This window comes from Astatotilapia calliptera, chromosome 6 (assembly GCF_900246225.1).
Source record: "Astatotilapia calliptera chromosome 6, fAstCal1.2, whole genome shotgun sequence".
In the NCBI taxonomy this organism is placed as follows: domain Eukaryota; kingdom Metazoa; phylum Chordata; class Actinopteri; order Cichliformes; family Cichlidae; genus Astatotilapia; species Astatotilapia calliptera.
The window spans coordinates 24,135,953-24,161,221 of NC_039307.1; the positions used below are offsets into that span (position 1 = coordinate 24,135,953).

At 38.8% G+C, this 25,269-nt stretch overlaps 3 protein-coding genes across 4 annotated transcripts; all 3 read right to left on the bottom strand.

The window, feature by feature from the left end:
- Positions 1 to 928: 928 nt before the first annotated feature.
- On the bottom strand, positions 929 to 5,907 carry LOC113024304 (caspase-6-like). 2 transcript variants are annotated; one of them, XM_026171240.1, is made up of 8 exons: positions 4,959 to 5,907; positions 4,749 to 4,791; positions 3,985 to 4,018; positions 3,746 to 3,889; positions 3,061 to 3,137; positions 2,710 to 2,885; positions 2,131 to 2,278; positions 929 to 1,696 (listed from the first exon to the last, which is right to left on the bottom strand). In XM_026171240.1, the coding sequence occupies exons 2-8, from the start codon at positions 4,753 to 4,755 to the stop codon at positions 1,461 to 1,463; spliced, it is 822 nt and encodes a 273-aa protein (XP_026027025.1). In that variant the 5' UTR covers positions 4,756 to 4,791; positions 4,959 to 5,907; the 3' UTR covers positions 929 to 1,460. The 2 variants fall into 2 exon arrangements, with proteins under 2 accessions (XP_026027025.1, XP_026027026.1); XM_026171241.1 differs by lacking the exon at positions 4,959 to 5,907 and adding an exon at positions 4,872 to 4,949.
- A 1,415-nt stretch (positions 5,908 to 7,322) lies between these two features.
- Positions 7,323 to 13,322, bottom strand: pla2g12a (phospholipase A2, group XIIA). The gene is made up of 4 exons (XM_026171242.1): positions 12,797 to 13,322; positions 10,992 to 11,068; positions 10,083 to 10,248; positions 7,323 to 8,326 (listed from the first exon to the last, which is right to left on the bottom strand). Exons 1-4 carry the CDS (start codon positions 13,014 to 13,016, stop codon positions 8,208 to 8,210), a joined length of 582 nt encoding a protein of 193 aa, XP_026027027.1. The 5' UTR covers positions 13,017 to 13,322; the 3' UTR covers positions 7,323 to 8,207.
- Positions 13,323 to 15,349: 2,027 nt separating this feature from the next.
- Positions 15,350 to 24,542, bottom strand: dnajb14 (DnaJ heat shock protein family (Hsp40) member B14). The gene is made up of 8 exons (XM_026171248.1): positions 24,299 to 24,542; positions 21,289 to 21,463; positions 18,702 to 18,847; positions 17,736 to 17,924; positions 17,396 to 17,481; positions 17,149 to 17,258; positions 16,424 to 16,596; positions 15,350 to 16,336 (listed from the first exon to the last, which is right to left on the bottom strand). Exons 1-8 carry the CDS (start codon positions 24,429 to 24,431, stop codon positions 16,212 to 16,214), a joined length of 1,137 nt encoding a protein of 378 aa, XP_026027033.1. The 5' UTR covers positions 24,432 to 24,542; the 3' UTR covers positions 15,350 to 16,211.
- Positions 24,543 to 25,269: the final 727 nt, after the last annotated feature.

Genomic DNA, 25,269 nt, shown 5'->3' on the forward strand with positions numbered 1-25,269 from the left:
AAGGCAGATATCTTACACAGCCATTACTTCAGTGTCTCGATGACATTAAGGCTTGGATGTCTGTTAACTTTTTAAAATTCAATGATAAAAAGACAGAGGTGATGGTTTTTGGTAGCCCCACTGAGACCCCCAATGTGTATGTAGATTCCCTGGCACAGTATGTTAAGCCAACTGTCACAAACCTGGGGGTCAAAGTGGACTGTGATCTGAAGTTTGATAATCAAATTAAGGCAGTGGTAAAATCTAGCTTCTTTCACCTCAGGCAGCTGGCAAAAATAAAGCCAATTCTTTCACGGCAGCACTTTGAGACAGTGATCCACGCCTTTGTTAGCACTCGGCTGGATTACTGTAATGCACTTTATATTGGGGTCAGCGCATCATATATTAGCCATCTACAGAGGGTGCAAAATGCCGCAGCTCGTCTTTTAACTGGCACTCGAAAGTTTGAGCACATTTCCCCTGTTTTAGTTTCACTTCACTGGCTGCCGATTTCTTTTAGGATTCATTTTAAAATTCTTTTATTTACTTTTAAAGCCCTCCATGGCCTAGCTCCATCTTATCTCTCTGAGCTGCTACAGCCTTATACACCCACTGCTCCTGAAGATACCTAGGACTGGGCGTAAACTTAGAGGAGATCGTGCTTTTGCTGTAGCAGCTCCCAAACTGTGGAACGAGCTTCCTTTAGAGATTAGACAGGCCACTTCTTTATCTGTTTGTAAGTCACTCTTGAAAACCCACCTCTTTACCCTGGCCTTTGACACCACGTGAGATGTTGGTTTTTTATTTTTGTTGTTTTTAGGTGATTCGATGCTGTTTTATCTTGTTTTTGTTTTAACATAGGGCTGTTTTAATTTTATGTTTTATGTGTTTTATTTATTTATTTTGCTGTTTTCTGTTATTCTATTGTTTTAACTTATTTTCTGTACAGCACTTTGTTCCTGTGCTGGGTATTTTAAAGTGCTTTATAAATAAAATTGGACTGGATTGGATAAGCTTGAGGAAACACTGTGATTACGTAATGCTTAGACAGTTTGTTAATGTTACTGGATCCCTGAGGCTTACAGTGAGATATGTATGGATGAAACTAATGTGTACAAAAATCCTGATTTCGTTTCCTGATTGCTAAGCTGTCTCGTCTGAAAAATAACTGGCTCAAAGACAAAGTCGAAACTGACTCAACCGCCAAGACTCCCTGTCTTTTCAGTGGAAGGGTCCACTGTAAACTGTTCTGAACTTGATATAAAATAAGGCAAAATGAATGTATTTCTGTGCACTAAAGCATCATTCTGTTGCTTCTAGAGTCATTTCAGTACAGTAGTTTTACAAAGACTGTGGTTCATAATCAGCATGCAATTTTAAAGCAATTCAAGCACTAAAGCTTAAAAGTAATAAGGACACAGAACAACATAGTTGAACAACAAATATAAACCTGATCATTTTGAGACTGAGGTGTGTCATTGTTACTTTTTTGGTTGGAAGTAAAGTTTCTTGGTGAGCATTGAAGCAAAACAAGGCATTTGCTTCTTCCCGATAAATCTTGGTTGACATGGTGTTGGAATATTCCTCAGTGACACTTTTCTGTTGACCCGTGTGAGTAACTCTGTGAATTCCAGGCTATCACCATACTTTTGAAGCAGCTGACAGAGATCCTGGATATACCACGAACCGTTTTCCCTCTCCCGGAAGGAGTAGTAGCCTAACAAATAATGACAACAGCAAAACGGCAAAAATGAACATGGATGTCGAGGTAAAAGTAAAGAGGACAGATTTTCTGAGGGCTATGAAATATTTTATACCAGGATTTATTTAAGCTGACTCTTATGGTTTCACTTAAGAAATAAAATTCTATTGAAGCATTTGTTCAGTTTTTGCTCACTAATAAATGAGCTTACAAGCACATATAAACAAACAGTGTATAGCAAGAGTTGGATAGTTTGTGACACTGTAATGACGGTGACACACTCAGAGCATTACCAAAGCAGGGAAGATTTGTCAGAAGTCTAGCCTTTAAAATAATACTAACATCACATTTCTACCTTATGGAAAAAAAACACTCTGCTTTGTGTCTTTGATATTTCCTCTCAGTCAAAATAAAAATAAAAAGGTTTAGTCAAATGCCAGAAGACTCACCCTGAGCCACAGAATAGCACATGATGAAATCAGCCCCAGCAGGGAGGGTCTGTATGGTGCTGGCATCCATGAACACCTTTTCTTCAGACTCCATCGTAGAAGCTTCGGTCACTGTAACTGACACATCAAACTCTTTTCCGCGACATGCCTGGAGATGGGGGGTGAACATTGGTTTCCAGTTGAATTAAATCAAATTAACTGGTTGTTGGACTTTCTGACAAACAGAAGACAGACTGACAGACTTCACTTCCTCCTACACCTCCTTCTCCATCATCTTCAACACTGGCTCTCCTCAGGGATGTGTTATAAGCCCCCTGCTGCACACTCTACTCTCTTATAAGTGCTCAGCCACAATGTCAAGTTTGCAGATGACACAGCAGTGGTGGAACTCATTTTTGGCACATATGAGACAGTTTTGTTTACCCAACTCTCATCCCAAAGAATGCAACACAACAAAACATCCAGACTGAGACTCATGACTACGTTATGAGTTGGAATGACTGTAAACCTGTTGAATCTTTAAAAAATGGCTACACCAGGTTAATCTGATGGACTCGTATGGGTTTTTGTGTTTTGTACCTGTATTACGAAGATCTTTGGCTTTCCAACAAGGTCCGGGCACTTGTCCCCTTTGAACTTGGACGTGATCTCCTGGATACTGATTTTTCCATCGTGGCAATAAACGTGGTTATCATCTCCATGACTCAGGAAGGCGAGCAAAAAGCAATCAGCATCTGAGTGATCTTCCTCCGCAGCTGGTGGGACAACAAGTACTTGTTAAACTTGCAGCGAAAGTTGGATTTGACAAAGATATTTTTGCAGCAAAGCAACAAATTGAATTATGTAAGAACTCAAACTATGGTGATGATTTTCTTTGTCCATCTCGATGCATGCTGGTCATTTGAGAGAAACAAATGATTATGTGGGTACCTTTGGCGATTTCATCTAGGACTGCCTCCAGCTTGAGGTTATTGTGACATTTCACTTCAAAGTTTAGATCCTTCAGTCTGAACAGAAAGTGAAAATGAGTTGATTAGTTTAGCAGATCAATGGTCAAAATTTTTTTATTGTTCTTTATTAGCAATATAAATTCCTTAGACAAGGATCTGCTCGGATCAGGATTGATTGGACCTTTTTCAGAGTCCTATAAATTTCAATGCCTCAATATTTCTGCTTCTGCAGACACTCCAAAGCATCAGCTATTACCACCACAGGAGAGACGGTCATAGGATTCTTTCTAAAATCCACAACCATCTCTTCAGTTGTTGATGCAGTGGGAATAACTTGGACCAGTGTGAAATCAACCTCTATAGGGCCACGATCACACTCTGTAGTGGGGATTGTGATCAGGGTCATCACTATTAAGAAGAAAAACAATCACCAAGTTCTCTGTGAACTTAAAAAAATATAGCATATGACATATTGTCTTTGGCACTCCCTGGGGCACAGAGGTAAAAGATTGCAGCCCTGGGGCGATACTAGTAAAGAAGAAAAATATTCAGTTTTACCACAAAAATGATCAACAACTCTAAACACGTGCTGGCATGCTCTTGAGCATGAAGCTGTGCCAAAAACAGGTTTCCTCGTTCTTCAGCAGATAGCTAGAAGGTTGTACCTTTTCTCCAAGTTGTCACGATCAACATTGGTTCCACGCCTCTCAGGCAGTTCCAGGCGCCAGAAGAAGTCTTTCTGGTTAAAAATGAGTGCAAGACCTCGTCGTTTGTTGCCCATCTGGTACTCCTCTGCACCATCCGAGGAGCTGATTTTAGAGTAAACAATTTGCAGTAAATGCAGGCAACATTCTCAGTGTCTGGTACCAGAATAAAGTAAGATTTTCCAGCTAATAGTGTTTACCTTTCAATGGTGACCTCATTCTGTCTTTGGTTCTCTGTGCACATTATCAAAAAGCATATTCGTAAATAACCAGTGCAAGAATTACAAAATAATAATGCAAATCTTGCTTTACAGCTTATTTAAATACTGCAATATTCTTTTTTGTTAAACCATAGAGCTATAAGTGCTGCTAGTGCTGGGGTCAAGTAGCCATTTTTCCATACACTCAGAGTCCTGATAGTTGTCAATAGCTGGGTTACAGGCGGAGGAAGGTGGAGAAAGACTGTTGAAAGACCAGAAGCCGTGTGGAACAGCTCTATTCTCCACACCCATTCTGCAGAATGGGTGTGTCTGGCATTGAGGCAGAAATGTATTATACTAAGGTGTCTTGACATGAATGCTGCTGTCGCTCTATAAACTGTATATCTTCTGCGACACAGCAAAATCCAACCTCAATAACCTTCATGCAGCTATGATTTGTTTATTTTCTTTTTCTTTTTTTTTTAAATCCAGCACAGGTAATTAGGGGGAAACTGTTGGATATCCATTCATGCATATGAAGCACTTTTATAGATTTATGCAGGTCAGTTTCCTCAAGACATCAAGTCACTTTGAATGATATTTACTATAATTATTATCTGCATGACAGTCAAATCAAAAGGAAAGTTAAGTGGATGATTAAAGTCACCCTGTTGGCTTTGTTTTACAGTTTGTTTCACTTTTTCTTTGTAGGAATATTCTCTCTTCCCTATTTCAAAAGAAGCTTGTAGGATTGAAATGCTCACCTGTCATATTGTTAGTTTGTGGTCGTCTGTGTAGGAACACTTCCTGGGAAGGTCATAAAGAAACAAAAGTTTTCACTTTGTAAATGATACAACATGAGGCACCTGATTCAAAAGGTGACTGACCTGATCAAATTTAAGGCAAAGGTGTGACAGCACCTGTATGGGTCACACGTCTATTCTCAATTTAAAACAAAAATCTTAATCTGTTACCTGTACAATAGTCTCCTGCCCTGTTAGACCTTTCTTCCGACTGACACAGCGAGAAAAACATATTTGCCAGATTAAATCATGAATGAAGAACCAGGCTGTAGCCCCGCCCACCGGAATCTCATTGGATTGCAGCACTCTGTTCTGTGCTCCTACAGGGCAGGGGAGGTGTCTCTACTGCCAGCAGCAGATACCGACACAGAGGCTGCAACTCAACTGCCTGCTCAGACCCACAGTCAGTGTGACCTTTGAACAGCCTGTAATGACAAACTTCAGTTGACATTATAACGTTTGGTGCGTACGGGCTGCTCTGACAGCCAAACTTGCACTGCAGTATACATGTTGTACCCAGTTGTACCCAGTTTCTCAAAAGCAAAGATTTCTTCAATCTTTGCTTTTGCTGTTTGGCCTAAAGAGGTTGGGTCATTACCGCCTTGCCTCATCCTGTCACGTGATCACCTGACACAACATGCGTTTCTTTCCGCTGTTGTTCTTGGTGGTTAAAGCCCACAGGAGCACCTGGCTGCAGCCAGACCCTTCTCGGTTAAAGGGAGCAGTTTGCAGCAGGTGTTCGTTTAAGCTGTAGTGCTACCGAGTGACCACAAGGAAGCGCTGTTTTCTTACCTAACTTTAAATATTGATATCAAAAGTGGAAAGTCAAACAGGAACGCTTTGTCAGTGTGTGTCAGGCTAATAGTATGTAAGATTGTTTAATGTGATGAGGTGAAAACTTGACAATCTTATCAGGAACCAATATGACGACAATATTCTCAGGAGTTTCTAGGAAGTCTCCCCTTCTTCACTTCCCCTAATGTAGTTTTTAATAAAATCATAAAGATGTCTTTCCAAATGTGCCCAAAGGAAAACGTTTTTGTTGGAATAACTGAAAAAGTAAAATCCTCTTAATCAAGATATATATGATTTTAGGTTACAGTGTTTAACGTTTTTAGTTAATGAAAAATTGATTAATCTGAAAAATTTTAAATTGAATTTTTGTAATCAACTCATGGTTATTCTGCTTAAATAAAATTTCACTACTGTGAGCAAGGGTTTTTTTTGTACCTTTATTTAAACTGTTTATTTCCCATGTATAAAAATCATGCTACATCTAATTGATTTTCTCTTGTTATGTTTTAGTTAGACCAGAAAACCAGACTAAAAATATTTGAGCAGACAGTCTGGCATTTACCATCATAAAGCATTTACCATCACCATAAAGATGATGCCTTTATGAAAGCTGGAAAGAAACCCTACCCAAAATCAAAACTGAGGATCTAAGTCTTCTCTCTGTGGCCTACGACTGACAGTTACATATCAATCTGAACAAAGGGCTAAGGTTTACACAAGATCATCATCTACTCTGAAGAGACAAAACAGCTGACTATGCCAGAACTTGCAGTGCCCTGGGAAGAGGATATGGAAGAAGCAATTGAGCCAAAACATGCAAAGTACCAAGAGCCCATTGAGAAGAGACTGAAAGGGCCCTCTGTCAGCACAGCTCAAAAAGGCTGGGTATTTTGTATCAGGTTTTTTATTACAGGAGAGGCAAAGAAGATGGCCATTAAAACCATGAGTAAAGCTGGGTTTTGATTAAAAGGGCTGACCTGTGGGTGGTTTCTGCTGGGGCACAAGTCAGGGCTTGATCAACCTCAGCTGGGTCACCTGTGTAGGATGTCTGATGCAGGTTTTGGTCCATTTTGGAGTGTGGTTTGACATTCTGCATTCTTATATGAAATAAAATAATGAAACACACTCTCATCAATCACCGACTTGACAACCTCCAAGTCTGAGTTTTTTTGTCATTTTTTTTTAGGTATGGTGTAAATTAAAGCTCATTTGGGTTGATCTTTGCTATAAAAACTTCTCCAGGAATAGTTCTCCAGGCTTCTTGAAGGACATTTAAAGCTCTTCTTTGAATCTTGGTTGCTTTTTTGTTCTAATCTATGTCAAGATGATCCTACACTGCTTCAATAATATTGAGGTCCGGGCTCTGGGGAGGCCAATCCATGATTGATAGTCTTCCACTGTGTGTTTTTCTATGCAGGTATGCTTTTATTGAACTGGGACTTCTGGGACTCTTTTTGGGATCCTTGTCACGCTGAAAAATATAGCTAATGCCAGTAAGACACTTTCCAGTATTACATGGTAGATCAAAACATAATGGTACTTTTCTGCATTAAAGTATGGCTTCTTGACAGCCACCCTTCCTTCCACTGACACCATTTCTGATGAGGCTTTTGCAAACAGTAGATGGATCTGCTCCTGTGCAAATTCACTGGCCTCATCCAACATATATATAGATATGATTAAAACATGTCACCTTAGACACTTAAAGACTCATTTACTTAAAAACGATGGATAACAAGGTAACAGTTAAAGCACAACTATTTTTATTGCAAATTTAAAAGATGTTTCTACAAGTCACATCTGCACCAGTCAGCACTTCAGATACGGTAGAGATAAACATCAACTTAATCACAAGTTCTTGTTATTGTCACAGAAAAGGGAAATGTGCTGTGCTGTTTTCTTTTACAGTTCACTATTCGCTAATGACATCTTGAAAATTAAGCGATTTCAGGAAATCTAGACGAAGCTCTAGCAGGTTACTCAGGTTGTGATGAGTTTAAAAGAAATCGCTGAACTGATCTCTGGGGGTGGGTGAAACAAATAAAACAAACAAAAAAAAAAACCCCAAAACAGCTCCATCTATTATAATTAAATAAAGTAACCAATAATGGTTTGGTACTGGAAGCGACATTTATATATACTTAATATATTTCTCATTGTCAACAAATGACATGTTTTAGGCAGGGAAAGCTGAACCGTACATTAATTTTAACAACAAAACAAAACTCATTATCCTTTTACAGCTGAGGGGTAAAAACAGTTTTTTTTCCCATTGAATTAAAACAGTTCAGTCAGAAGTGTTCAAACTGAACATGGTCACAGTCTTTTTTTAATGTAAACTTCTGAGGAAGTTATGCAGACTTCACAGAAATATAAAATAAACTGCTGGTTTAAAGGCAAACCACAGAAACCCTGAACAATATATATAAATAATCAATGACATAGGAAAGATATTAATTGTCCACTCTCCATCTAAAAAAGGAGGCAACAGACACAGATTAGTGCAAACCCAGTAGCTCTATCCCTGAGAACATCTAAGAAAGACAGAAAGTTTATTGCTAGCATCCTTCTGTTAGTGTTGAGTTTCTGAAAGGGTCAGCTGACAGTCTCGTGGCTGTGGTGGCGTCACAGCTCAGTCTTTACTTCATACTGGCACACACACGACGCTCTCTGACTGTCCAGGTAAGGCTTACATCCCAAGTGCATAACTGCATCGAAAAGCAAAGTCACTGCTGACTCACATGCTGTAAAACAGGCAACACGAGAAATAATATGAACAGAAAAATCAGCTCACATCAATTCAAGCTCATTTATATAGCACCGAAGCGTAACAGCTGCCTCAAAGTGCTTTAAACTGTGGGGTAACAACTGTACAGCAAACACTTTATGATGGTCGGGAGTAAAAAAAACTCCCTTTTAACAGAAAGAAACAGTGAGGTGCAGCCATCTCGAATGACTGGTTGTGGGTGAGAGGAGAGTGGAAAGAAAAGAGGAAGAAACAGGAGGAGAGAAGGCAAAAATGTAATGACATGCTGCGGTGGCATATAAACCTGTGGGGTTAAATAAAAGGAGATGAGTAGAGAAGAAGTGCTCACAGTGTATCACATTACATCCTGCAGGAGCCTGAACAGCAGCAAGGGATCCTGAAAGGGTGGTTCAGGGTCACCTGACCAAGCTTTACCACAGACTTTATCAAAAAGAAACTCTTTCAATCTAATCTTAAAACTAGAGAACGTGTCTGAGTTCCAAATTCAAACTGGGAGCTCTGCCTCTCATTCAACTTTTAGAAACTCTAGGAAAAACAAGTAAGCCTGCAGTCTGAGATAACACGATAGAACTTAGGGCCAAATATAATGACCTCAGTTTTGTCTTAATTTCTAAGAAAAACACTACAGGACATCCAGGTGTTTAATACATCACTGGAGTTTAACTCATTGAATTTTTTTATCAGGCTTCATTTATAAATAAAGCTGGAGTCTGCACAGCACTGAAACTGTTTTCTAATAATACTGTCTCAGGGAAGCATGCATACTGGTAATATAAACAGAATCAGACTCAATACAGAACCTCGTAGAACTCCATGAATAACTTTTGTGTTCACAGACACAGCAGCGTAGGCTGCGATTAAGTGATTAATTATAGAATTAATCGCTGACTAAGGTCTTTCACCTAGTCCTAAATATAGACAAAAAGACAGCAAAAATGATTTTTAGATCACCCCACTTACAAAACTCTTAATTTCTTCAGTTTATCAATAATAGAAGAATGACTGAACAGTGCCTTTTGCACCATTAACAACAGCTGGGTCTCAGAGGCTTTTCTCCATTTAGACCTTTCCGCTACAGCTATAGTATGCATATTGCTAAAACTTTATTAATACTAAAATGACTGCTTCAAGTCATTCGGAATATTCATCATTCCTGTGCAGTATTATAGCATGTTTTATTACTTCCTGGAATAAAATGGTGAAAAAAGCAGGAAAAAGGCTTGAAAGGAACTTAGGATTGTAAAAGCTGAGTTGCTAACACCATGCCTCTGTTTAAATAAAGTGTCACGGGGTGACAGTGAGTCTGGCTAACTGGCTAATCTAAACAGATTGAAGCAGTGCACTTCCCCCTGTTTAAGATGTGTTTTATCACCTGTGTAACAAGCTGTGGGTGATTCACAGGTTCTTTAAAGTAACCTCCCAATTTTACTAACGTAGCACTCTTACAATCTTACAAGGCTGTAAGAGCGGCATGTTCAATAAAGCCAATCAAATCATAACACAAACAAGTGATTTAGAGAGCAAATATGTATGTTGTAGTTGTAACAGATTTGTATTGTATGACATGCAAAACTACTCTATAATATGGTATGATATATTTGTTTTTTACTTGAGTTTCTATTCATTTCTATAAAGATCTCCAAACGTAGCACCTAAGCAAACTTAGTCCACAAAATCTGTTTGCCTTTTTGCACAACCTCTTAAAATTATTTCCTAAACCACTGCTCTCTTACCTTGGACAGTTTGGGCCAATCCCAGAGTCCTCTGCACATTCCTGCAGATTTTCTCCAGACAGACCTGGAACTCCTTATCACAGTCGTGTTTCTCCCGGCCACAGGTGTCATAGCAGCGGTCATGTTGGTTACAACATTTGGTCATGGACGGGATGCCAACGTCAAACTGGATGAACACATATCAGTTACTCAGCAGCTGTTGGTTATACACACGTTTTGGACTTGACTAGAGAAGGACACTACCAGAATGAGATGCACACTTCTGTAAATGTTATAGTACTGCAGTTCTGTGCTCTGTTGCTGAAGTTAATTCAATTAACTGTATTAATTAAGTTGATTAAACATGTTTCTACAGCCTTGTTCATCATCGACAGACCACTCCAGCAATATTCTGTTAGTTTCTGGTCTGACCCGCTGTGGTCAGAAACTTTTGGATTTCTGGTCAACTCTTTGTCCAGGAACTTTGAATTTTACTGTGAATATTTTCAAAGACTTCCTTGGATTTCAGCGTGTATTATGGCATCTTTTATACACTGGTGTTTGTGTCATATAGATTAAATTTGAAACACGTGTTCTTCTATCTCAAGGATTATTACATGACATTTATTAAGTGCATATTATGGTAACAAAATGCCAATTTTAGCCATTTAAGAATAAATGTACAGAATTGTAACGTGTGCAAAAAGTGAAGTGAATACTTTCTGAAGCAAATGTATCTGGAGCCAACACTGCCAATAATACTGACCTAAGCAGTTTAGCTACATTTTACACAAACTGCAGCTTGTACTATGGACTTGCGTGTCTATTTCTGTGTGTATACTCAATGTATTTAAATAAGACAAATAAAATGATATACAAAATGATGCCCTTCAGCATGCTGGATGCACATGGTAACACGCTTTGAACTACCTGAATTCCAAACAGGGGGGAACCACATCCGTTGGGCGGTGGATTTTTGTACCCGGGACGAGGCACCGGCTTGTACCCTTTGAGACAGGAGCAAAGTTGATAAGATTTCTTACTCTTCAACTACCTGTTATCTTGCAGTCAGAGGTTACATGTTTACAGATAATTAAAAAAGGCTAGCGGTGCCACAGATAGTGCTGTGCAAATGTCTTGAAACACCCCTCATTTCTTTATATTTTAATTTCAATAACCCAGACTTTCTTGTCATTTTTAAAGTGGTCTCGAGCAATAGTTCTCTGGCCTTTCTGAAAGTCTTTCAAAGGTCTTTCTGCTTTTTCATTCATCTTGAATCCAAGCCTTGGACCTGGCCATTTTCACCATTCACGCAAAAAAAAGGGTCTTAACTCAAAAAAAGAGCAAAAAAAAAGAAGCTTAACTTAGCAAAGAAGCACCAAATGAAAATGTATTTTTAGTCTCTTTGTTGCAAAAATACAACAGGCTTCTGTTCCCATTACTATAATTGAATCTGTTAAAATGCTAAAGATAACACAGCTTGACAAGCCTATGATTGTATTTTTATATCCATAAGTTGAATCCCAAAGAGCTATTAGCTAAAAACCAGTATGGCGTTCAGGGAATCCTTAAAAAAAAAAAAAAAAATTGGGGAAACTCAACAAGTGCAGGACAGAAGAAGTAGTGGCACGCATGAAAAAGCCTCTCTACAGCTGATGTACAGTATCTTAAAAGTTTTAGCTATTTTTAAAGGACATAACTAACACAGGACCTGAGAGATACATCTTGCATCAGCTGACCATCTATTGTTTGCTGAAGCCTCATCTAAAACTGTCTCAGCTGAATAATGCCTGTCAAGAAGCCAATCTTAATTAAGGGAAACAGGAAGAAAAGGCTGTGGTATGCCAAGGTACACAAGACCTGGACTGAAAATTAGTGGGAACAGGTCTCGTGGAGTGAAAAATCCAAGTTTAAATGTTTTGGGTGTCAATACATACAGAGGTGGTCAGGAAAGAGGTACATCAGGGAGTGTCTACAACCATCAGTACAACAAACTGGAAGCTCTTTGAGGATGTTTTTCAGCCAGTGGTGTTGGGTCTTTTCGAAACTGATGGAAATATGCAGTAAATTGCCATCACATTTTGACCCACCATGCATTATAATCTGGAAAGCGTCTGATTGGCAATGCAGTACCAATTTAGTAAAGCATACCTGGTTAGAAAAACAAAGTGTAAAAAAATCAGTCATGGATTGACCTCCTCAGATCCCGGATGTCAAAATTATTGAAGCAGTGTGGGATCATCTTGAGAGAGAACAGAAGGAAAGGCCAACATCCAGAAAAGAGCTTTGAATGTCTTTCAAGAAGCCTGGACAAATATTCACAAAGACGACCCAAAGAAATTATAAGAAAACTTATCTAAGAGAGTTCAGGCTGTGTTCAAGAATAATGCAGGTGATACCAAATTATGTTTTTGCGTTGTATACTGCATTTCCATGTATGTTTGCACATGTTTCAATTCATTCATTTCTGCATTCATTTCTCATTCTTTTCATAAGAAAGTATGAAGAGATGAGGGTTGTTTGAGACTTCTACACAGGACTGAAGATGGTCGCGCCAACTATTAAATTAACGCAAACCCTTTTCAAGCTGATCTAAGAGAAAGTTGTGGCATAAATAATTAATTTACAAGCCTGACTAATAACAGGGAAATTCCTAAATTACACACTCTAGATGTCATAAACCCATTCTTAACTTGGAGAAAGAGCTTGAAAGCTGGAGTAATGACCTAGCTTACCATCACTACATCTGTAATGACACAGTCCGTCATCCCCACCAAACAAGTCCAGTGCTGCATTCAAGTACGTGTCAATCTTGTGGATCCCGTTGCGAATGGTTTTTAGAGTCATCCTCCAGTCTGGAGTCTCCGGCTCGTGATTGCTAGCAGACACTCGTGAAAAATATCCGCAACAGCAGAAACCCAACAGAAAGACACAGATGTAGCTGGGGTACTTCATGGTCTACTTATCGTCAGGGCCAAAAAGCAGCGTTTTCTTGCACATTGGTTTTGATTAATTCCTAAATACGTTGTCTTGATAGCATTTTAACTGTCACACTAGCTTGTTTTCATTCCGAAAACACATAGGTGGCATGAGCTATGATGTCGTTTCCGGGTTTGGTGGTGTCACGTGACCGCTGGTAAACAAATTATGGTGACGTTAAAAGAAAAAGTGCGCTGTCTATATTAGAAATGGGATTTACTCTTATTTGCCCTGTATGTCTACTGTACAAACTGAACTGGAATGACTGGCTGTTCGCTTTATAATTTCAAATAAAGTTTGAAAAAAAAATTAGTAATGGGATTTCCGGCTCTTTCGGCTGGACTCACTAAAAAGATCCGAATCTTCAGGTTGTTTTAATTAACAATATAAAATTATGCAGAAAAGGAATTACTAATGTAAAAAAAAAAAAAAGTGGTTTTATTTATATATGTTTATATATAAATATATACGGTGGCCGCTAGAGACAAAGCGCGTACAAACTCCAAAGCACATATGATATATTCAAATAATTAAAAAAAAAAAAGTTCATTTACCTGTTACTACCACACACCAAATCCGGTCGTTGGTACTTCGTGGCTTGTGTAGCCACTAGGTAACAAAAGCTCAACACTGCCCCTAGCATCCTGGGGCACTTCTGTTGTGTTTTGTGCATGCTTCGGAGTTTTTATGTGCTGCCTCTCTAGGGGCCATCATAAATATACTTTTATTTATTTACTCCACATAAAATGTAGTAAATAAAGCATATAATACAAAAAAAACCTATTTAAATTTCAAATTTTAACTATTAAAATTTTCAGCTTTTTCCTTTGAAACAAATTTAAAGTGGAACAACATAAAACACTGCAAACCACAACACAATTAAATATAAATATGAAAACAAAAGATGCAGCACATTCTCTGTCATATGGGCCTGCATGAATAAACTTTCTGAATCCTTTATCATCCGCAACCGAAAATAGTTGTGGATGATTACTATACCTTTCTAATGTGATGTTGTTGTCCCTGGCTCTCTTTCCCTCCTGCTCTGTTCCTACGATACTGCCCCTCCCCCCTCTTCCCAGTGCAAAGCACAAGGCTCGCTTGCGGAGCGAAGCGGAAAAAATTGGGAAAGAGAGGGTGAGAGAAAAAACAAAAAGAAAAAAAAAAACCCCCATGGCTCCCAATAAAAAGCCAGCTCGCGTCGTTCACTTCAAAGAGTCGGCTCTAAGATCCGTTTCGTTCGCGACCGACACATCACTAGTCTGTATCGCCGTCTCTACTTCGGTCCAGAATCAACGTTCGAATTTATGTAATTTAAATGTTATAGAAATGTTAAAAATAATATTTTTTTTAACTATGTTTCGTAACGTACCTTCGCCTTACATCATCCATGGGTCACAGCAGACTGTAGTACCAACTACTGGTAGAAACTCTGCTATTACACATACTTCTGAAATAAAGTAAAATAAAATGCACTCAAGGGCTTAATATAATTAACTTTAAAAAAATCTTTTACATAATTATATGTGAAAAGTATACAAGAGCTCAGTGTGTTCTGCACAACACCTCAAACTTTTATGCAAGTAGTCTACACAGCAGAAGACCACACCAGGTGCCATTCCTGTCACATAAACACAGGAAACTGTGCCAACAATTTTCACAGGGTCACCAAAATAGGAAAAACATTGCCCGGTCTGATCAATCCAAATTTCTGCAGCAGCAGCATTTGGATGGTAGGGTCAAGAATTTAGCGTAAACAAAAGCATATATTATTACTATATTTTCTTTGCACTCCCTTAGTGCCAACTAAACACCACAGTTCAACTACCACAGCCTACCTGATTACCTGTTACAGACTGTGAAAATATTGGGAGCAACCAGATTGTAGCTAGTCTACATCTTTCACAGAACTAGGCCCAGTGCAAATCTGAGGTACCGGTCAAACGCCTGACTGGTTAAGCTTACTCTCAGTTGTAAAATACATATGTACAAAATTAACATTAACCATTAAATTATGTTAGGAAAAAAGTAGATCCATTAAAAGCACACACCACTTGATATATGAGAGGAGGTTTTTGTGTAATTTAAACCAACTTAATGGATACTTTATTGATCCCCATGGGGAAATTACTTGTTTTTCTCTGCATTTGACCCATTCACTCAGTGAAGCAGTGGGCGGCCCACTAAGCAGGCGCCCGGGGAGCAGTGTGTAGGGACGGTACCTTGCTCAGGGGTACCTCAGGGTAGCCGTTAAGTGGATTCGAACCGCCGAACTCTTCATCATAATTCAAAGACAGTTTCCTTCAGGATATGTTAATAATTTGATTTTATTTAAATGATCAGGCGAGCATTGAAGAAAAATCCTTTTCCTTCTATAGTTACTTAAATAACTGCATAAACTTTAAACATTCAAAAATGAAAATGTACAACCAGTTATGAGTAACAGTTTCACTGTCCGTTCATCTTTAGTTCCAACCAAAGTCACATATTAGACTGGACGATATAAAATGTTCTCTAGTAGCAAAGTCAGTGATGACTCTTCATGATCCAGGGATCTTCATCCACAGGTGGAGGTGAGTAAGGAGCCAAGACAAGCATTCGCTCTCTCTCTCTCTTTTTTTTCTTAAATGTGATTCTTGAAGAAACTGATTTGTGTGTGGGGACAACACCTCCAGGTGAACTTATTGTTTCCCATTTGATGTTTATGACAAGCAGATGATGCCAGAAGCAGCTTGTTGGTCTAACATTAATTTGCTTGTGCAGAATGCCTCTCAGGTTGTCACTACTCAAAGCGCACATGCCTTTTACAATCAAGTGTCCTTTTCTTTCCCATTTTAAGGAAAACACACTTAAATAAGAGTTGTTTTTTTTCTTTGTTTGGTTTTTTTTTTTAAAGAAAAACATCTGAGACGTTCTATATTGTGTGTAGATTGGTCATTTACAACATAACAAGGCGATTCCAAGGGCCAAAGTGGAATGTGGAATGAGGAAGAAGAAAAGTTAGGAGGAGGATGAGAGTAGGAGGGGGGAAAAGCACAACAATAGAGCTAAATTATATCTTCAAGTGCCCTAAAGTTTGAAGACTCTTCATAAAAAAAAAAAAAAAAAAGAAAAAAAAAATGAACATACATATCTATTCATATAGATTTACAAGACCTAAAAGCATCCATTTCATCCACCTCTGAAGAGGTTATTTAGTCTGTCCAACTCCCTGCAGTTATCCATGGTCATGAGTTCTGCCTTCTTGCGCATTCGCTCATCCCGGTATACCTTAGCGGCGTAAAGCAGGTCTGTTTCTGGATGAGACGGGGGAAGAAACTGTGTCACATTTTTTCAAGAGCACAAACTATTCTGAGTGTGAATTTATAACTGTGGTTACTTACTCGTCTGTCTCTCCTTCCAACAATTATTTCTGACATTTGATACATAGTCCTCCTCTACATTTTTCTCAATTTGCTGCAGTGCTGAGCCCTTAAACTCTGACTTGAAATCTCTGGTGACGTAGTAGTCAACATGCAGGTTTTCTGTTTGCCTCTTTATGGTCTGACCTGTTGACCTGGAGGAGATGGGAGGCACAAGCTTAGGTAAAAAATTCTTAACAGCAGCAATTTCCACATATGGTGACACATTTTGTTTCAAAACTCTAAGAAGACCACAATGCAATATGAAAAAAATATGAAAACAAAAAGATGCACATTCTCTGTCATATGGGCCTGCATGAATAAACTTTCTGAATCCTTTATCATCCGCAACTGAAAATAGTTGTCCCTGGCTCTCTTTCCCTCCTGCTCTGTTCCTGCGCTACTGCGAGTGTCTCTACCGCCCCCCCCCCTTCCCAGTGCAAAGCACAAGGCTCGGAAAAGTGAAGCGGAAAAGTGCGAAAGAGAGGGTGAGAGAAAGAAAAAAAAACAAAAAACAACAACCATATGGGCCCAGCTGTGCAAATTGCACAGTTGAACTAAATTTTCAAGAAAGCCTTCAAAAAGCTCAGATGAGCACAGAACATGTCTTACAAGACTACTCTTTGTGCTAAATTTTCCAAGTAATGCATGAAATTACACCTTATCATGTATAAAGGTGTCAGTAATGACAGAGTGTGTACACGTACGGTCTAGAATAGAGACTGTAGGGTGGAGGAGACACCATCATCTGGCTCAGCAATGACACCAAAATCAGGACCACGATGGGCATCAGCTGAATAAACATTGAAAAACCACCCTAGAGGCAAACAGAGTATGTTAAAATTAGTACAGAGCTTATAGAGCCATCAAGTGTCAACAAAAATTGTGATAACAGAAAAGTGTTAAAAAAGAATTCTAGAAATTTAAGACAGAAATTGTGAGCAGTCTACGTACATCTCCTCGTTCTTCTGTCCTCTCTTGCCTGTAATCCGTTTGATGGCTGTAACTTGTCCTGCCGTTGGTGAAAGTGTGTGCATTGGCTGCAGAATATTAAAATATCACAGCTGAGGTCAGACACAAGGGTATGACCTTTGTCACCAGGTACCCAAACAACCAGTCGGATTTTTAATATTTTGAACATTTTATGCAATTTTTTTACAAAATGACATTTCTCATGTCTCCCTTAACAGAAATCCATACCAATTAAAAAATATATTTTAAAAAAACAAAAAATTTTTTAGAACAAGTAATTCTTTCTGCATTTGTGTCCTTATGTGCTGATGCGCACACTTACAGGATGGGAAGCCGCCTCCAAAGAACATGTTAAAGAGGTCCTCAGGAGTGATGTCAGCCTCGAAGCCCCTGTGGAAGTCGAAGCCTGCGCCATGTGAGTGACTTGGGCTGCTCGGCTCCTCTCCTCCTGTCAGGTCATACTGCCGTCGTTTGTCTGCGTTGCTGAGTACTGCATATGCATTGCCAATCTCTAGAAAAGAGAGCAGAGTTAGTAGAATGGAGTTAGAAAATCTCTTCTTTTCCTTTTCTTCCTCAAAAATTTTTATATTTATTTAATTAATTTATTTTTTTTAAATATAGCACCAAATCACAGAAGCAGTTGCCTCAAGGCGCTTTATATTTTTGGTAAAGGAAAAAAAAATTAATGCAGAATATATTAGAGCAGCGGTCCCCAACCTTTTTTGCGCCACGGACCGGTTTATGCCCGACAATATTTTCACGGATCGGCCTTTAAGGTGTCGGGGATAAATACAACAAAATAAAACTAGTACCGGTACCGAAAAAAAGAAAATTTATTCATAACACACGTGAAAAGACCAAGGAAAACAGAGTAAATGATAAAAACGATAACAAAATAACGCTGACAACTGATAAAAACCCTGAAAACTATACATTTCACACCTGAGCCTCAACTCTCGCGGCCCAGTACCAAACAACTCACGACCGGTACCGGTCCGAGGCCCGGGGACCGCTGTATTAGAGTGCTTCATCATTTTTAAATATCACCTCAACATTTTAATCTCCCTGCTTATGCCCACTAGTTGAACTATGGTTTTGCAGTCTTTTTAGGAAATCTGCAGGAAATTCAGCTATCCTCTGCCACTTGTGTCCAGTGGGCAAAAGCAGGGAGGCTACAAAACTCCTAGCAAGCAAGTCATTCCTGTGAACCAGAGGTCAGCTCTACACAACAAACAGTCCCCATCACACAATCAAAGTCACAATTCAAAGCAAAATATAACAAAGTTACTTTTAAAGGCCTCTGTTGCACCAGGTGCATGGTTTTTGTCTGGATGAAATTTGAGCGCTAGTTTCCTGTAGGCTTTTTTAAGCTCATCATCACCGGCTTCTTTGTTGACACCAAGCACTTCGTAGTAGTCTTTACACCGCTTTATTCTGAAAGACAGAAACAGAATGTGTGAATGGAATAAAAAGCTTTCAGATTCACATTCTTTTCCTGTCACCTTCTGGCTGAAGCAAGAACATTTTGTCACTAAAATATTAATGGTCCTGGCCCCAATCGATCAGATGTGTGATATTTAACCACAACTGAACACCTGAGAGCACGAATAACCTTTTGATGCCACAGAAGTTAAGTTTCCATCCTTTGTAGATTCTACACACATCACTGATAAGGGCCTGGTGAGAATTCATCATTTACACTGTAAATATCTCAGCACTCAAAGCTTTTCATAAGCAGTCAGTGCAAGATGAGGAATCCATCTTTTATACTTTGCATGTGTAATTGTGGGTACCATAATCAAAGACGACAAGCTAAACTGTTCTCAGTTTTGAAAAGATGCATTTTTGTGTTTCATATTCAGAAAACACATTTCTCTCCATCTGTGGCAGGAGCAGAGGTGGTGCTCTTTAACATGTTGCAGCACTGTGCTTCACACACAGGCAGAGAAATGCACAACTTTGAGTTCATCTCTTATTTTCTGAGTCTGTTATGCATGTCAGCAGCCTAGCTGCCACACATCAGGTAAACCAAGTCATTCAAATGTAGGTTTGTGGCTAAATGTTTTGTGTGACTTTTTAACTGCAGGTGTGATGATAAAATTCATCTAAAATTGTGAGCAACTGAATTATTGTTACGCAGAAATTAAAATTTCCAGAATGCCTAAACTGGAAGGAGTGGGGTGGTAGTACCAGGACTGTTCAATTGTGGCAAAACACAATTTTGTGAAGTGGAAGAAAAACATTTTCTTTCTAATTATTTGGATCAGGACTTCATTCAATTAACTTTTCAAATTCAGGTGAATAAACTACACAAACAAACGTTAAGTGAACTAAAACTTATAAAGACAGTCAAGGAGAAAATTGGGCCCAACTGATGTAGAATGTTTGACCAATACCAGCGCTGATATTTAGCCATTTAAAAAGTGAAAATTGTGATATATCAGACAACAGTTTTTTTCTTTCAAACGCAAGAAACATGAACTGATTTCCCTAACATTTGTTATGTGTTCCTTATTCATTTACAGTCTGCCTGACACCTCAGACTAAAACATTAGCTGGCTGTTCGGTTTGTGAAAACAAACATGTGTTGCCGGCAGGGAAGTTGCAGAGTGTCCTCTGGGTGACAAACTATGCAATGTGATCAGTCAGAATATGACCAAGAGGCCTGCTCATTTTTATTTTTATGTATTTGCTGTTTTTAAATGCCAATACAATAGCAAATATCTACTATAAGCTGATAATATCAGGCAAATATTATATCGGTCTTGCTCTTGTTTTAGCAGATGTGCTAACAGGCAAAATGAGAACATATAAATGATTTTATTCACATTTTTTTGTTTTAATTTACATAATAACACAAAAATAGTGCCCGACACCTAAATTCAATTTTATGCACAATTATTTGGAAAGTTACTTTATTTAAAATGTAGAAATATACGGTTGCATTTTGCTACTTTAGAATATTGATGGTGGCTGTGGCTAAATGGTAGAGCAGGTCACCTATGAGAAGGTTGGTGGTTCGATCCTGGTCTGCTCCAGTCTGCTTGCCAAATACTGGGCAAGCCTCCAATGCATTTATTAGAATATGAATGAGTGAGAATTTCATCCAGTCATCCAAGCAATTCATACTTGGATGACTGCTTAGAGTAGAAAAGCACTACGTAAGAACCAGAACAAAAAGAAAAGAGTAAAAGTAAATAAATTAACTGGATTTTAATAAAGTATATGATGAAATTCTCAAACCATGTTATAATTCAGGGGTCAACCTTCAGGATCAATAAAGTTTTATTGAATTGAATTACCAAGCTTACAAAACAGTGGAGTGGAACTACGGATGAACTACACAAATAAGACACCTTTAATATACACTAAGTGTACAACCCTTGTTTCTTTTTCCTAGAAACTATGATGCAATATTTAAACTCACAGAAGTCTCCCAATGGATTTAACAGAAAAACACAAGGGAAAGAGTGGCTAAGTTTAACTGTAATACAAGCAGCATGTTTATCCTGGAAATAAACTCAACTTGCCATAAACATCTTTTGAGGATATGGGTAAATGTGCTATGCTTGCCTTTCTCTTTGTTTAGTTCTAATGTTCTAAAATTACCACATGTAAAGTTACCCAGTATCTAGTCCACACTGCTAAATACCGGCCTATTCCAATGGGAAACCTATCAAGATGTAGAAGTTCCCATAGCAATAGCCATGTGTGCACAACACTGCTGAGACTAGAGTGTCCTATCTGTTCTCCTCCATTTAACCAAGAAACACTGGTGCTGTCACAAAGCCAACTGCAGCAAAGCTGAAGAGCACAAAAATAGCCGACTGAAGTGGGACAGATTTTAGTGGAAAACGAAGCACAGCGAGTCTCACCTTTGCACGCCTTCAACCTGCTCTTTCGTGAAGCTTTTAGGCGGGTCACCTACTCCAGATCCTGGGTTCTCTCGTTCTGACTGAGTACCATTGGTTTCTGAGTTTTCCGCTGCTCTCCTGCGATATGTGCCATTACCTGCTGAGCTCCCATTCTTCATTAAAGCATCCAACAAAGCTGAAAGAAGAGGGAACAAAGACACGTTAAAAGACAGTAATGCTGTCTGGTGTATTACATTTCCACACTTTTAACAGACTTCCTATAGCTGAAATAATGCAAAGATAAAATATGAATGAAAGCCTTAATGCTGATTCTCAGCGCTATTAAATGGCAAATGGCCTGTATTTGTATAGCACTTTACTAGTCCCTAAGGACCCCAAAGCGCTTTACACAACCAGTCATCCACCCATTCACACACTGGTGATGGCAAGCTACATTGTAGCCACAGCCACCCTGGGGCGCACCGACAGAGGCGAGGCGCCACCGGGCCCTCTGACCACCACCAGTAGGCAACGGGTGAAGTGTCTTGCCCAAGGACACAACGACCGAGACTGTCCAAGCCGGGGCTCGAACCGGCAACCTTCCAATTACAAGGCGAACTCCCAACTCTTGAGCCACTATTAATTCATGTAAATCAAATTTTATTTAAATGCATGTTATGTTTTTGCAAATCATGCATAATCCTCAACAGGACATGAACGCCAGACCTGGTGAGTGAAGTGCAAAGACGTGCAAACAAAGTAACACAGCAATATAGCACATCAATTATCTCCGACTCGGCAGCAGCATAAAAGTTTTCAATTGTTTATTAATGCATTATTCATTAACATTACTCAGGAAATGTAAGTGCAACTGTCCTCTAAATGGTGCAACATTCCCCATATTCGCCAAATTCCCACAGCCCTCTCGGCTACCAAATATGATGAAAACAGTGGATTCTTTAGTGTAATCTTTTGTTGAGCCAATACTTTAGTAATGTGCTTATATTTTGCAGCTCTGGAAATTCACAAATCTAATTTTACAGCTGCCAAAATTTAATCTGCCTACAGTGGTCATGGCTGAATATTAATAATACTGCATTTATATGCATTTTTAAAAGCAATATCCTCTCTAATGTGAATAGATGCACTACAGACAGGGTTGTAGCCATAACCCACACGAGATTAGTTCATGCTAAACAGCCACAAGCAAAGCTGCAGTAGCAATATCAGGGGACCTGACACATTGCTTTACCACATTAAGGTTAAACCTATCTACAAACTACATTTGCAGTGCTCATGAGACTGTAAACCCTCTACATGCAGCTCCGTCAGGCCTTCATTGTGAATGCAAAAACATTTCACCAGCACAAATAATCCACGAATAATAATAATAATAATAATAATAATAATAATAATAATAATAATAATAATAAGTCCACCTTTTTAATAGAAATTCCTTGCATACTTAGGATTACTTCAGCCAGCAATTTTTAATCTTTATCAGTAATAACATCAGTGCGTGAGCAAGATAACAGCCAGGGACTTGAGTTCTAGACTCTGTCGACTCACCCTCAAACACAAAATCCACATTTTCCTAAACAGTATGGCTTTTATTCTTTAGCTGCACAGTTTAGAACTTCTAATTCATATTTTTCTTCATTATGCAATTTTATAATGTGTATTAAGTGTTAGCTACACATCTTTGTGATGATCTTCGCATTTTAGTGCACATCTTGTGCACCAACCAATTACTTTCATTACCGTTTTAAAGTTGTAATTTATTGTAACTTATATTTATTTCTCTAATGTGTTGCTTTGTCAATAAAGTCACAAAGTTAGATTTTTTTTTTTTATTCCCAAAAGCTGATGTCATCTGTTTTCAGAGGTTGTTTTAAACATCCAAAGATAAAGAAACTTTCAGCTGCTCCCTTATATTTTTAGCCTTTTTTTTATGCTGGATGTCTCCTTGTGGAATTGTGCCATGAGTGGGGGCTTTTTAATGTTAGACTACATGGCTAACAAGTAAAAGGCAGCAAGTTATCCAAGCTTCTTGTGGGCATCTTGAAAACTGCAGTGGTTAACACACACACACACACACACACACACACACACACACACTGCTAATGCTGACAGTGTAGGAACACAGCTAGACACATTTCAACCAACGAGTTACAGTTTAAAAGCGGAGGAGTTACTAATTATCAGTGAGCAAGTTCCTCTATGTTGTTATGTAAGCACTCACAATGCTATATAATTAAGACTTTTTCTAAACTATAATCCAAAGCGGTCTCAATCTCATCCTTATTACTGGTTTACTGTCATCCCACAGACGGTCGTGTGTCCTAGATTAGCCTTCACTTCAAGCCTTTCCCTGGTCAATCACTCAATTAAAGGATTGACCGGGTGGCTGTGTGGCCTGGACAGCATATACACATCGTCCTACATTTCCAGCTTCGCTCTTGCCCCTAAATCCCCAGATACTTTAAAAATGTGTGCCGAAATGAAGTGAAAGTGAAATAACAGCTTAACAAATAAACGAAAACCAGCTTACTACTGAGATAAAACGTCACTAGTAGCGATAACTAGCCTGGGTCAAATTGAATGAATGGCTTGTTGGTGAATTGACGTTTCGTCATTTAGCTAAGACCTTTCATCAGTTAGAAGGCGTTATTTAAAAAACACGACGATATAATAGTTAGTTATTAACTTAACGTGAACTATAAATTCCATTTTTTAACTGATAAGCCCAAAGGAAAGCGCAAGCTAGGTTAGCTGTCAGGCCACATCTTGGCTAATTTAAACGTGTGTTTCTAATGTTGCTGTGTATAAAACATAGCGCAGTTTTGAAAAACGTTAAGTAATCTGACAAACGTTTGACACTGTTACATACTATTCAACAGATGGCCTGTGACGAACCGATGTAACCAGATGTTAGCTACATGCTAACACTTACACAATATCAGCGGATGAGGAGCAGGTTGTTCCTTCGCTTGGTTAGCTAAACGTACAAGTCAGCCACAAACAGCCTTACCTTTGGCTTTGATAGTCGGATACAGCTTCTCTGCTTTGTTGAGAAACTTTAACGCTTTCTCCTTATCACCGGCTTCGAGAGCTTTTGTTGCTATATTTATACATTTTTCTGCTTCGTCTCTGTTCCCTTCCATCTTCTTTCCTCTTCCTCCCCCGGCAGTCAGCTGAGCACCTCATACCACGTGGTCAACGGCACTGACAGCAGCGCCAGTCAGAGGGTTACTGAGGCGTAAACCTCACAGAATATCAGAGTATTTTTTTATTAGCATAACATGAATATTTTTGGATATCAATATTATATATACACAATTAACCACATTAAGGTTAATTAAAACAACATTAAAACTTTGTTGTTATAGGCTACACAGTTGGTAGGGTCAGAATTTGACAACATGAAAACAAGTATCCATGCTGCCCTGTATCAAGTTTTCAGGCTGCGGCTGGTGGTGTGAAGGTATTAGCTATATTTTTTTGTTATGCTTTAGGCAGCTTAGTACCACCTGAGTATAATGTAAAAGCCACAGCCTGCCAGCAAACAGATGATCATGTTCATCCTTTTATGACCACAGTGTACACGTCTTCTGATGGCTGCTTCCAGCAGGATAACAAACCATGTGAGTTCAAATAGTCTCAAACTGCATTTTTGAATATGACATTGAATACACCTTAGTCAAACGGCTCCCACAGTCACCATCTAAATTTAAAGGGATTTAAATCTGGTGAATGTGAAAGCTGTAACCAGCTGTGTTAATGAGATTTAAATTAGTGCCGAAAAATGTGAGAAGACTTTAAACTTTCAGTCCTCATTTTTTATTATTTTTATTTTTACACATGTAAACATACATTTTAAAAGAAGCATGCTCGGGTCACGTTAATATATATGGATCTATATGTATCTCTTTCCCCTCTTTCCTTCTTGTCCCTTTAGGGGTCGCCACAGCAAATCATTTCCCCCAACATCCTCTTCTGTCA